At 52.7% G+C, this 13485-nt stretch overlaps 3 protein-coding genes across 3 annotated transcripts in view; 1 reads left to right on the top strand and 2 right to left on the bottom strand.

Annotated features, from left to right (window-relative positions):
• LOC122383881 (ragulator complex protein LAMTOR3-like) overlaps positions 1–3092 on the bottom strand; it is an 83025-nt gene extending 79933 nt beyond the window's left edge. Inside the window, exon 1 of the mRNA XM_043370692.1 lies at positions 2828–3092. Within this exon, the coding sequence (XP_043226627.1) occupies positions 2828–2902 (75 nt within the window). The 5' untranslated portion in view covers positions 2903–3092. The remainder of the gene's footprint in view (positions 1–2827) is intronic.
• The window catches only part of LOC122383882 (single-minded homolog 1-like), a 13506-nt gene extending 4907 nt beyond the window's left edge, over positions 1–8599 (top strand). The window contains exons 4-9 of the mRNA XM_043370696.1: positions 3280–3385; positions 3608–3693; positions 3852–4039; positions 5315–5421; positions 5658–5805; positions 6559–8599. Coding sequence (XP_043226631.1) covers positions 3280–3385; positions 3608–3693; positions 3852–4039; positions 5315–5421; positions 5658–5805; positions 6559–7786 — 1863 coding nt within the window. The 3' untranslated portion in view covers positions 7787–8599. The remainder of the gene's footprint in view (positions 1–3279; positions 3386–3607; positions 3694–3851; positions 4040–5314; positions 5422–5657; positions 5806–6558) is intronic.
• An 863-nt stretch (positions 8600–9462) lies between these two features.
• The window catches only part of LOC122383889 (anoctamin-8-like), a 60639-nt gene continuing 56616 nt past the window's right edge, over positions 9463–13485 (bottom strand). The window contains exons 17-18 of the mRNA XM_043370734.1: positions 12939–13117; positions 9463–11097 (exon numbers count right to left, since the gene is read on the bottom strand). Coding sequence (XP_043226669.1) covers positions 10233–11097; positions 12939–13117 — 1044 coding nt within the window. The 3' untranslated portion in view covers positions 9463–10232. The remainder of the gene's footprint in view (positions 11098–12938; positions 13118–13485) is intronic.

Below are 13485 nucleotides of genomic sequence, written 5' to 3' on the forward strand. Positions count from 1 at the left end.
AACGGGGTCCAAAATGACTTTTGCACGGCACCCTACTAACCGGTCCCCAACCGTGTACCAAATTTGAGCGCAATCGGCCGAGCCGTTTTCGAGATCTGGAAACGCCCCCTGCACGTGCGCACGTGCAGTAGCACCCAAGCCGCAACACATGGGAATGCATTGCCTGGTGGGTGCCTACCTGTATGCCAAGTTACAGCGAAATCGCCCCAGTAATTACCGAGTTATTAAAATGGGAACAAATTTGACACCTCTTATTGTTGTATTTTGCACGTGCACTGGGGGTGACCAACATGCATCGAGAGTATCCTATTTTTGGTAGAAGGGATGGAGCTATCCTACAAAAATTACCGCAAGACAATCGCCCAAGCGGCTGCTGAGATATGAGCCTCTCAAAATCACTACTTTTGCAAAACAGCTTGAACACCCTTGACTTTGCACGTGGCACGTGCCATGACGGTCACTGAGATGTATCAAAAGTAGTCAGTTACGGGGTAGAAGGGATGGGGCTACCCAACAAAAAAGACCGCAGGCCAATCGGTCCAGCGGTTGCTGAGATATAAGCCTCTCAAAAGCGTTACAGGCCGGGCCGGGCCGGGCCGGGTCGGGCCGCTCATACTGAGATTTTTCCGTTATATTGAAAAGACTTCGCTTCGCTCGCTGCGCTCGCTCGCTCGTAATAATACACCTACAGCGGTCGCCGTAGGTAAGCAACCCATCTGCTCTCAGCCACCAACCGGCCGTGAAATGTGGCGTCTCATAGTGTCAGCGCTGGTATGTTTACTCAAGTCAGGGGTCATTGCCATTGGGTGGCATGCCGTCAACTTCACTGTGTCTGCTTAATAACTTTGCTGGGGTCAGGGGTCGTTGCCATCGACTCACACGTCGTCTCCAGTCTGTGTATCCAGGCGGCCCGGTTACTGCCCCGCTCGTTCAAACACCATCGGCCTGATTTTACCAGCTGTAGGGAAGGAGGGACGTAGCTTTGTGCTGTGCGGTGTTCCCACGCCATACGGCACACGAGGTGATGTAAGGATGGTGTGCCCTTCTCGATGATCGTCATAGCGTAATACAATTCTTATCTAATAAGAGCTTTCAAATTGCATAAATAATAAACAATGTCAATCATGCGATTACTTCCATATGCAAGCGCAAAAACGGCTCGAACACACTGTTTTAATTTCGTACTTTGTCCTTTCTTTACCAAGGTATTATGTGCATGAACGAGCATTACGATATGTTCGTATTTTGTCGTGATCGTAACTTTGTCAATCAAATAGCTTTTCCGACACACCGTGTAAGCACCATATTTTCCGATAATCGGCGTCTAAGGTCAGGTTGCGTCGGTCCGTGTCATGTCGTGAGTCCGTGACTCTGGCGTGAGTTCAGCTGACCGGGACGCCGCACGGCCCGGGCCGGGGAGCCCCCCCCCCCCCCCTCCCCAAACCCAGGAGACAAACCACGCCGCCGAATGCGTGAGGGGGCACTCTGCGCTCGTGAAACCGCGCCCCCGGGCCAGCGCAACAACCTTTCGTTGGTTCAGCCTGACCGGTCACCAGCCTCGGACAGCCCCGCGGGCAGGTATATAACGACGATGTGGCTCCACTGAAGCCAGAGCAGGTCTCAACACAGTTCCAGCAGTGTTGAATTCAGAACACAGCATGAAGTGGTTGCTCCTTGCCAGTCTGTTGGCAGTCACCGCCAGACAGAGCTTCGCCGGTGGATATGGCGGTGGACATGGTGGACACGGCGGTGGACACGGCGGTGGATATGGAAAGGGCGGCCACGGCGGTGGACATGGTGGACATGGTGGATATGGAAAGGGCGGCCACGGCGGTGGCCACGGCGGTGGACACAAGGGAGGTTACGGCGTGCCCACCAAGTACAAGTTCTCCTACGGCGTCGACGACCCGCACTACGGCCCCAAGTACTCTCACAGTGAGAGCGGTGATGGCAAGAACGCCCAGGGCTACTACAGCGTGAAGCTGCCCGACGGCCGTACCCAGCACGTCAAGTACTACGCCGGGGGCTACGACGGCTTCAATGCCGAGGTGTCGTACTCGGGCTACGCTCACGGCGGCAAAGGTGGACACGGCGGTGGCCATGGCAGTGGACACGGCGGTGGCCATGGCGGACATGGCGGTGGACACGGTGGATACGGCGGTGGACATGGTGGACACGGTGGACATGGTGGATATGGAAAGGGCGGTCACGGCGGTGGACACGGTGGTGGATATGGCCACGGTGGTGGACATGGCGGCCATAAGGGTGGCTATCACTGAGATATTGAAAGGCCAATATTTTGATATAGCTTTACATATATTGCCAATATTTTGGCAATGAGCTAGTCTCTGTCTTCCAAGCTGTGATGGAAATGACGGTGAACTGTATCACGCGCGCAAGGGCAATGGAATATCTTGTCCTTGCCAAAGGAATTCAGAAATAAATCGAACTTTAATATCTTTACCCAAACATTGCGTTTTATTTCTCTGCAAAGTAGCTATCTGGTCTAGTGTTTTTAACGTGCCCATATGAGCAGCGGTTTAAAGCGATAGACTAAATCACTAAACCTAAATACAGTTATTGTAATAAAACAAAGCACTTATTTTAACCGTGCACAGGAGATATTATGACACAAACGTCACTATCTGTGTCAATCCCTGGAGATAAACAGACGGGGTAAAACGTATTACAAACGGATTATCATCTAAATGCAATAGAAAATTTGATTATAAAGCTTATACTTCGGTCACACGTATATCATCAAAAATGGCTCCATTTTTAGCGACAGCTGAGACGAAAGGTTAAAAATATAAGATTCAACACTCACCGGCTGGTTCCGGTCCACCAGGAACCGAGCGGGCGACGTCAGCTCGCTGGAGGTGTTGCTGCGTCGGATGCCCATGGCGCCGTCAGTTTTTCACTGCAAACCACTGCAGCCACCGTAACTCACGCTCGCACACTAAACACAGCCGTCAACTGTCTGAAAGAAAAACCTCAGCCACTTTGACTTCACCCGATACACAAAGTCACGAGCGCACTCCGCTCCATCGCGCCCTGACCCGACCTGACGCGGCCACTGACCGGTCAGCGGTGGTGTCTCCCGGTTCGGCGGGTGGTAGCCGCCGGCACTGGACTATGCGGGATAGCATACAGCCCAGGCGCTAAGGCTGTACGGCAAAACTTCAGTGACTGCGAGCGAAGGATGACGTTTCACGTTTCACGATAGTCTTGAGCTACAAATTAGACGATACACTTACACAATCCGCTCATCTTTCGTAGGTCGAGCTGACGGGGAACAGTATCTACGACTACATCCATCAGGCTGATGTGGAGGAGCTGGCCGCGGTCCTGGGTCACACTCCAGGCGCCGATGACCCCCTCCAGAGCCGGCCGGCCGGGCAGGCGACAGGTAGGGTGTCTGGGTGGCACTGTCAGAGCTAATGAAGGAAAGATAACAGTCGGCTGTGATTTTGTGCGCATGGGTGTTGGACGTGAACGATGATAGTGGCGCTTAGCAACATAATGCGCAGCACTTACTTCATTTTTTACCAGAGTGAATTCCAATTTGCATATTTCCAAATCATGATCGATATTTATCTTTTCGCAGAGTTTGAGTTGGAACGAAGCTTTATCGTGCGCATGAAGTGCGTTTTGGCAAAACGGAACGCCGGTCTTACAAACCTCGGATACAAGGTAAGTGACATGATCGAGCTGTCCCATTATATTGTCTTTTTCTACTGGGGTACACTACGAGGTCTGGAAAACTGTTAATATTTCTCAGGCGAAATACATTCTAAATGTATTCACATGTAAATAAAAATAAACTTCCGTCCCATTCGGCTGTCCGGCAGGCCATCCACTGCAGCGGCTACCTAAAGTGCGCCCCGTCGGCCTCCGGGTGCCGCCGGGCCCAGACCCGGGGCCTGGTGGCCGTCGGACACCCTCTGCCCTCGTCCGCCGCCACAGAGGTCCGCCTGCACAGTAGCACGTTCATGTTCCGCGCCAGCCTCGACCTGAAACTCATCTTCCTTGATAGCAGGTGAGTGGGGACGGGAGGGGAAGAGATATCGATATCGCCGGGCGCCAGGGAAACAGTCACCCTGATCTGCACACATTGGTGGCGACACTAGTGCATTGTAAACTATGCAGGATGGTTTAGTTGGGTACTTATTGACCAGGCCTCATGTTCGTTAGATTCAAACGACTCAACCAGAAATATGACAGACGAATGCACAGCATGGTTATTCAAATCAGACATTTACGAAGCTCGCCTCTCATATGATATTCACATATGAGTGGTGCTTCGGTTATGCCTAAACAACTAACGGCTAACGCCATCAAACAATGGGTCAACACGTTCAGGTCCCCTAGTCGATGCAGGCGATGTCTTTGTTCCACGCATGCACGGTCCAGACTGCGTATTACTCCGTGATGAGATTTATTGACAAATTGAGGTCCACTCCAGCAATATAATTGCCCCCATCTCTATTGTAACCAGCACCGTCGCGGTCGGCGCTTTGCAAAGGGGACGTGCATTTACCGTTATGAACAAGGGTGGTTCGTATAGTGAAAGCGGTAGACGTTTTTTGCTTAGCCCCAAGTGCAATATATTTAACGATCAGCGATTTAAGTGAATTAAAGCATGACAAGCCCTGCAGCGCCACTCGATACATTATAAGAGGCGATCTTACACGGCGCAGGTCTCTGGTCTATGATTCCACAGCTCTTGTGATGTCCTATATAGGGCACAATCTGTTCTTCTTTTGATATTTGAATAACTATTGAAGGTATCACAGGGATGACTCTGCTAAACATACCTAAACGCTTATTGCTTATGTTGCGATTCGCAAATTTATCATTCCTTGATAGTTGACGCCTGTTGGTGTTACCACTGGTCATTTTTTGTTGGTATAAATCTAATTTATGTCATTCACGTCACCCTATAACTCAGCCACATAAAAATGCCATCCGCCTCAGACCTTCAGCAATCGGAGGCGAATCTGCATACACCGCTCACACTGACCCGCTATAAACGGCTACCCACACCCGGCGCGGCCCTGCCCTGGAAGCGGTCCTATAACGGTTATGTCTCTATGTGTGACACGGCTGTAACTGAGTTGTAATGTGAAAATTATTCCATAAAATATGCAAGATATTACAACAAAAATTACGCGATGTTTCGTTTATTGTAACTTTTTCAAGGGTAATGAATGATTTAATGATTACCCTTGAAAAAAATTAAAATAAACGAAACGTCGGGTAATTTTTGTTGTAATATCTTGCATATTTTATGGGACGGCTGTAACTGTTTCAGGGTGCTAGCTCTCACCGGCTACGAGCCCCAGGACCTGATCGAGAAAACCCTGTACCAGTTTGTGCATCCACATGACGTCCACAGTGTGGTGCACGCACACAGGACACGTGAGTTTTGTCATTCGCTCCTAAACATTTTGACTAGTTTTTAGGGAATTCTGGTGTCGTAAACTGCTATGCTATCGTTCGCAATAGGCATTTACGAGTGGAGCCCTCCGATCTTGCTCGAGCCAACTAATTGCATACCTAATTATGAAGTTCCTATCAATACCGACTCCAAATGGCTATAGCAAAATATCGACAAATCTCATAATGGCTGACCTCCCCTGGCAATCCACCTGCAGTGTTGTACAAAGGCCAGTCGCGGACCCGGTACTACCGACTGCTGACGAAGACGGGCGGCTGGGTGTGGCTCCAGAGTTACAGCACCATCGTCCACAACAGCCGATCGTCACGTCCTCACTGCATCGTCACCATCAACCACGTCCTCAGGTCGGTATATCGGTTGGTTCGCTGATGGTTCGCAATGATCGGTGCGTGTGATAGTGCCCCCTGAAACCATTGCTTTTGGCCGAAAGTACGACTTGGTGCAGGTTGGTTTGACGGTGCATTTGTCTCGGATGTTCAAATACAAAGTTCGTATGTGTTTTATTAGGTTCTCCTCCGCCTCAAGAGCTCTGTCGGTCTATCGCCAGCCATACCTCAAACTTGCCCTGCTCCTTTCCGACCCCAGCCCCATTCTTGCTTCTGACACGGACTCTTGACCGTTTACAGTTCACGCCCCTCTCTGCACCCCTGTCCACTCGGGCGCTGTTGCGAATCCCTCGACCCGTCCACCCCGACTCTGTCCCAGACAAGGACACACCCATTCCAAACGGCCAAGCTGTGGACACCGCCATTTGATCGGCGATAAGCCACGGACACGTTCAACTTCCTCTCCCACTCCCCTGGCTCGCTACCGGATACTCCCATTCCCCTGTCCCAGATCACAACTGAGATAGCAGAAAGACGCGTTTTATCACGAACTGAACTGGTCATCACTCATCAGACCCGTGCCCTAAGGAGTTAATAAAAAATCATTTGTCCATACAGCTAAGTGTGGATATCTATAACCATGAGCTGGATATAGAGCTTCTATGGAGCGTGGTGTTTATTTACAGGTCGAATCTGTTCTGCTGATTCCTGAATGCATGCTACGAGTCCTAAATGTATGCCACTGCCAACAAATTATTCGTGTTTCGCCAGTGGCGTGGAGGAAGACGGGACCTGCTTGGACATCCATCAGCTGGATGAACTCCCGGAGCAGAGCTACAGAGACTTCACATCACCACCAAATCGGAGTCGAGCTGCCGACACCAGCCTGACTGCCGACGGCAAGGGCCGGTCACCACGTCAGGCAGCGACTGTCAGTCCCCGGCTACAGACAACGACGGGAGATCCTGATGGTGCGTTCAAGGCTGAGGCAAGGTGTGTTGAAGCTCCGTTCGTCGTCCCAGGGTCTGGAAGGACACCGCCGATCGGGGAAGGTTCTGACGGACTGCCGATGGAGGTCAGCCCTGCAGGAAGCGGGGACCTCTGTGGCCTGCCAATGGGTGAGGAAAGAAAGGAATTGTGTGAGAGGTACGACGACACCACCAGGTATCTACCGGAGCCCGAAAAACGAGCCCTGAATGGAGCCACCGGGAATGGTGCATGTTGGTTGGGGAGGAAAGGATCTCCACCAGACTTCAGTCAGTCCGAAACCGAGGCGATGGTCTCGTTCGGTCACTATGATGTTGGACAGGACAGGCGCTTGGCAATGTCAGCGGAGCTTTATCAGACGTTTTCCACAGTCTCAGCGCCACTTGAAGACGCCTTGTCGATGGTCACTCGGCCAATCTCACGCGAAGTCAATCTCCAGCCGCTGCCGTCACCTGAAGTGCCGAGCCCAACCCTACATCGGACTTTTGGCGGTCCCGACGGTTTACACTTCACTTCAAGAGTACTGGACGAGCGCTATGTCGCGGGCTTCCCCGAAACTCCTTATTCAGGAACGACGGACTGCAAAGAGTGGTACGATCCGGATCAGTACGGCGCGCACTATCGTTCTGCGGCTCAGTACCAAAGCGTGCCATACAGTGATCTAAAAAGCACAGATCCAGCTTACCCTGACACCAGGTATCACGACGTGGCATACGGTGCCACCAACTACCAGGGTCAATCCCCCCACAATTTACACCACCACCAGGACACTGTTCAACAAGTCTGTCACCTCAGACAACACCAGACCTCACCCATCATCCACGGCGGTTCCGAGAGCAGTTCTGGTGAGGCGCCACCGCCAATCGGACTCTCACTACAGAACGCGTTGAGCCCACCCGATCACCCGTCTCCTGAGCTGACTCCCCTCGGTAGTGAGCTGACCTCACCTGTCAGCCACACCAGCGTCATCGTAGGCATGCAACAATATATGCAGAACGAGTACGTCCACTGACTACCAAGTACTGAGCGAGCTAGTCAGGGGTGCTGACTGCTGTGACATGGAATCTGGAGCACCCGAAGGTCTGATATCAAGAAAAGACAAGAATATTGGGTAAGTGAGTGCACAGATATTTCAGGGATTGCTTAAACCCAGCTAGTCTGCTTTCAGGAACTCAATGAGTGCTAGATGTAACTATGTAGGCATGCTCGTATCAGTCGCATCATAGGACGGGAACATGTCAATGAACGTCCCTTGACAACTCAGTATAAAATGAGACATATCAGTTATACATATCCAATGAAAGACGTCATGAAAGAGTGCCTTGTCTGCTACTTTGGCTCCGGGCCGCCGAGCTGTCGGCGGACCGTGTTTGTGTTTGCACCGGTCAGCCTTGACGTCCACTGCGCGTTTGCGGACCCTCTACGCTACCTCCCTAGCGGTGTCGGTAGCGCTATAAGCTGTAACTGTGCCGTGGTTGGTGTGTTCTAGTCTTGATAGAATTGTTTGGTAATATTTAAAGTCGCTCAGGAGATCCAAATGAAGCGGTCGGCGCAACATGCACTGGTTATTCCAGCATGCATGAAGCGCAGAGTGTTTTTCTATCAGCTTGCCTCGCGGATTACGAATGTAGAGTGGTGGACGCCGACCGCTGTAATGTGGTCACAGAGGAACTGAAAGACAGACTTTAAGAGGAAGCCGATTGAAGAAATGAATGCTGACGTGTGACAACCAGTTCCCACTTCGTGTAACGAGTGCAGTGCAGTGTTCACTATTCGCAAATCGTTGACTGTGTATGTCTTCAATACAAGCATTTTACAAATCACGTTCAATGTCCATGAAACATCGTTCCTGTTGTTGTTTGTCCTCTCGGCGTCTAGCGACGCGAAGCCTCGCGGCTTAGCATCCCTCTGCGCGCGGCCGCCACGGCCGCGATGTAGCTTGTGCTCCTTGTAGTCTCTCTGGTTGGGGCGTGTATGCTTCCCGTCAGGCGGAACCGAAGCCCCATTCCAGAATGTGACTCAACGGGTCTCACCTGGGCTCAACGAAGGTCCGGTAATTCTGATCGTCTACATACATGATCAAGCGGAGACAAAAGTGACAGCCTTCTCCCAACCGGCTCGTAAATGAAAGGCCAAGCGGCAACGTACGGAAAACCCCAGAAGCATGGCATACCGATAAACATGCCAATTACAATATTATCTCCCTAGTTTAGTTACACATACATTTGCGTCAGAAAACGAGCTAGGACAATATGCTGAAAAAGACACTGAATGTTAGTGCAAAGCACGTGCTTAGACTGGGCTTTTAAGAAGCACGGTCCATCTTCACCATCCAGATCGGCAGTTGCTGAAACGTGAAGGACGTGTCAAATCGCCACCACATAGATCCACCATCTGCAGGGCTCAGCGAGTGGCCAAACAGATACGACACGGGGAGCAGACAAAAACTGAGACAAAAAGTGCAAGGCGTCTGGAGTACTGTCAACAGTTAGCCAGACATACATGGCTCTCATTTGAACGATATTATGTGCAGATCCCTCTTTCGTCGTTGCGACAGTTCAGATGTTTGTGAATCTGTACTTCATATGAAATGATGAGCGTGTGTTAACTGTTAACACCCAGTGTTAAATGTACGTACGCGTGATCGAGCCCATTGGGCATCTCAGCTACAAAAAAGGTCAACCACGATGAGCTTTATCGGTGTATATTTTCCTGATACACGGTGTGCCGAGCGACACGAACACATCTCACGTGACACCATGACATGACGCGGCGTGGCGCGTACATCACAACAGCCTGGCCGCCGCTCAGCACTAGCTACCAACTGGGAATGTATGCAGGGCCGCCCGCCGACCGAATACCACAGGCTACCGGAGTCACCGGGACGAGACGACAGCACGCAAATCATGGCAAGTATGGACCCTGAACCAAGATGAGAGCACTGCTATGAGCTCTAAAAACCATGCATAAATGCGGTAAATTATACACAGCAAGGCAAACAAAACAATAACAAAATAACTGCGCCATGATTCCACTTTCCAGTCATATCACCTCAACCGAGCCACCCCACACCTTTCTCACTTCCTCGACTTCAGCGCCATCTACCATGGAAAGCCCTTCAACTCCTTCCGGCCTTTCACTCGCTCCACCACGCTGACAAAGCTAACTCAATGAGAAGGCACGCCGCACAGGGCGGGGGGACAGAGGCCGGCCGCCACTCCAAGGGAAGCTCACTGGTAGCCTGAGAGGCCGAGCAACACACACGCACAGATCACCCAACCGCTGTCCCTGAATTAACATACGCAGACCCTGACCCTCATACGCCACAGCTCAATACCAGACAGTTCAATGCACAATTCAACACCACACCTGCGCGGTTAGGGCACCGCCAAGTTTCACCTCACGTCAGCAGCGCACATGACACAACCCTACCCGCCTCGGCTCAGCCAGCGACCCAGCTAGGCCCGAGGGTCGTTGTTCTGAATGTCCGAGAGTAACACCAGCTGGTCGGGGTCTAACACACTCAGTTCACCGAGCACCGGAGGAGGTGTGAGCGCCGCCGCCTCCTCCGCACGGCGCGCCTCCCGCCGTCGGCTGCTGCCACCGCCGCTGCCGTTCTTGTGGAACAGATGCGAGAGGGATTTGGTGCGGTTGAGGAAGGCCAGTCTCGGTTTGTGTTTCTTCAGAGGACTAGTGCCGGTAGGTTGATGGGTGTCGGTGGTCTCCTCCGTTGTCGCGGACGGCGCTCCCGCCGGCGGCTCCCGCGGCTCCGGGGGTGCTCCGTTGGCCGGCTCCGGTGCTCCCTCAGCGCTCGGAGCAGTGTCGGGAGCCGGGCTGCCCCGCACCAGACCTCCAGCGCCGTCATCACGCTCCTCAGTCAGCCGTCGGGGCAGTTCCGGCCGCTCGGGGCGCACCGTGGCGCCGCCCTCCCGCGAGTGGTCGAAGCTGAGCCTCCTGTCCGGCCCGCTGGGCGGCGCTGCCGGCGGCGTTTGCCGACGCTGCCGCAGTTGGTCAGCGTCGAGGGTATACTGCCGAGTGAGCCGGTGGGCGGGCGGCGCGCGGCCCGGACTGGTGCCGGCCGCCGGGCCGATCACGGGCGCCGGTCCGGCTCCGGGCGTGCTGCCCGGACTGGGCGTGGCGGCGCCCGGGTCCGGACCCCGATCGCTGATACGGCGGGGTCGTATGAGAGGCGGCTCGTACTGGCAGCCCACGGAGAGGGTGCGCGGTCGCCGGTCCAGGTAGGGTTCGGTCTGGCAGCAGCGGTCTGAGGAGTCGGCTCCGTGGTCCGCGGCTACCCCCGGCGTCACCGGAATCGGCACCGGCCTGACAGCAGCGATACAGAACATCAGACAGGTCGACAAGGGAAGTGACGGGTACCTGCAATGTGGATACCAATCATACGATTGTCGGTGGAAGGTTCGAAAGAAGGGCTGGCACGGGATGAGGCAAACAGACAAAAAGACGGAGTGACTGGCAAAAGAAAAGAACAAATCAGCCGAAAAACGAATGGAAAACGCTCGATGTTTCTAGTGATTTGGTGTGTTCTGCCCCAAGTCAAGGTAGGAGCCTCATCAGTGCCAGGACAGTAAGAAGTGAAAAAGTAAGCAGTAAGCTGAGAGAAAGCCTTCCATAAGCATTAAGCGCATCTAAAAATGCAGCGAAATCTACACATTATCTTTCCAGACAAACTCGACTCTTAGAGAGTCTGCGGTTATTGGCCACCAAACTACCTAACTAACAAGTTAGCATGGCTTCACCATTATCTATCGCGACCCACGGTCCACAGGTAAGTATGACTATTCCAATCGTGTTATTCACAACCTATGTTAAAAACACCAGTGTCGTAACTGCTCACGTCACGCCCAGCCAGAACACACGCTCACTCTTGTGATATCCACAGTATTCCACATCACTCCAAAGCTATTCACATCCCAGTCCCCCACTAATGGTCAGACGATCTACCAAAAACAAGCTGATTGGCACCGCTCTGGATACGTGGCTCCATAGACCTCTGTACACGGTGTACAGAGGTCTATGGTGGCTCGTCTGGCGCCTTTGGGACTCTCAGTAACCAATCAGTTAGTAAGTCAATTAGTAATCACTCACGGCACGCCACCACATGCGTACACTGTACACTATACACTTTGCACAGTGTACAGCCTGATGTTACAACTCACACCCGCAGCTCACCCATTATACACCCCTGAGACGCCCACAGCCGACCCGACCGGCAGGGCGGTGCCGTCAAGACCTCAGCGCCCAGGGCAGCTGGTAGACGGAAGCACGCTGCCAGCGGCCCCTGTCATCGGCACGGCGCGTCACCAACCCACACTGCGCATGCGGCCCCACCAAGCCTATCAGCCCGAGCGCGTCAAGCCCATGCGACCCGTCTGTCCTCCACCCGATCAGCAGAGAAAGAGAAAGGTGAGAGCGACTCACTACTGGTGCGCGGGAGGAGCCGGGGCCGATGGAATTCTGAGGGGAGCGGAGAGTTAATGGAGCAAGTGAGACCCACCCGGAGCCGAAAGGTCAGAGTACAGGCACGTCAACAAACAGAGCCAGAAAGAAAGATATGAAAACACGATGAGGATAGTGGAAAACGATTCGCAGGCCAGTGGCTGCGACGGTTATTCCACAAAGGCGGCGTTCAGTATCAGAAAAGGACACAGAAACCCTTCACATCCCACACTTCTATCTCGGATATCTGTGCCTCTAAGACATTCATCCCGGCCCTATCGTTCATATTCTTCATAATGGCTTATACGCTTTCCCACCCCGATGATTGGTATCACCGTTCGTCCATTTCGCGTTATCATCACAGAGAGGGCACCTCAAATCCACATACACCCTAATTTTGTTCCCACTTCAGAAACACGAAGCCTGACATATAACCATGTTGTGTTTCACCTACACCATGTAACTTTCACCTACAGCACACAATGTCCCCTCCCCCACCACCAAAAGGAAGGGACTCCCTACCTTCACACACTTGTTGCACCACTCAACACCCTTCCTGCACCCCTCGACAGTCGACACCCTTCCCCTCAACACCCTCAACCCCTACACCCGATGTTACCCTCTCTGCTGTACCCAGAATCACCGTCTTTGCACGTTTTTGTACCCTTCCACAATCCTCCCTGTCCCTACACCCTCCCTTCACCCACCTCTGATGCTGAGGGCTCGAGTCCACCGATGACGAGAAGCTCGTCTGCCTGCTGAACGACAGGGAACGTTTGTGCAGCTCTCGCCGGTTAAACTCGATCTTGGCTATCTCAGTCTGCAGCCAGGCTGGAGTGTCTGGGATGGCGTACGACAGCAGCAGCTTCAGCAGCAGCAGAACGTGCTGTAGAAGGGACACAGCGCCGGTCAGTCAAGCACAAACACGTCAACAGACGTGAGTCCACACACAATACAAGATATGTGGGAAGAGCTAGAAGTGTTGGCTGAAAAACTTTCAACATGGACCATTTGTCATGGGGGACTCGAATCGCAGCACAAATGCTTTGCTGAATTATTACCCGCATATCGCTGTAAATGGGAACACATCGCTTGGACCAAGAAGATGGAAATGCTACAAAACATCGATATGAACTGGCCCTTACCTCCTGTACAATGATGAGGCAGCACGGTCTGCGCAGTGGATACGTTGGGAAAGAGCGGTATGAACTCGAACATACCTCCAATACAATGCAACAGCAGTGTGGACTGGCT

Source organism: Amphibalanus amphitrite, unplaced genomic scaffold (assembly GCF_019059575.1).
Source record: "Amphibalanus amphitrite isolate SeventyFive unplaced genomic scaffold, NRLGWU_Aamphi_draft 000175F_arrow, whole genome shotgun sequence".
In the NCBI taxonomy this organism is placed as follows: Eukaryota; Metazoa; Arthropoda; class Thecostraca; order Balanomorpha; family Balanidae; genus Amphibalanus; species Amphibalanus amphitrite.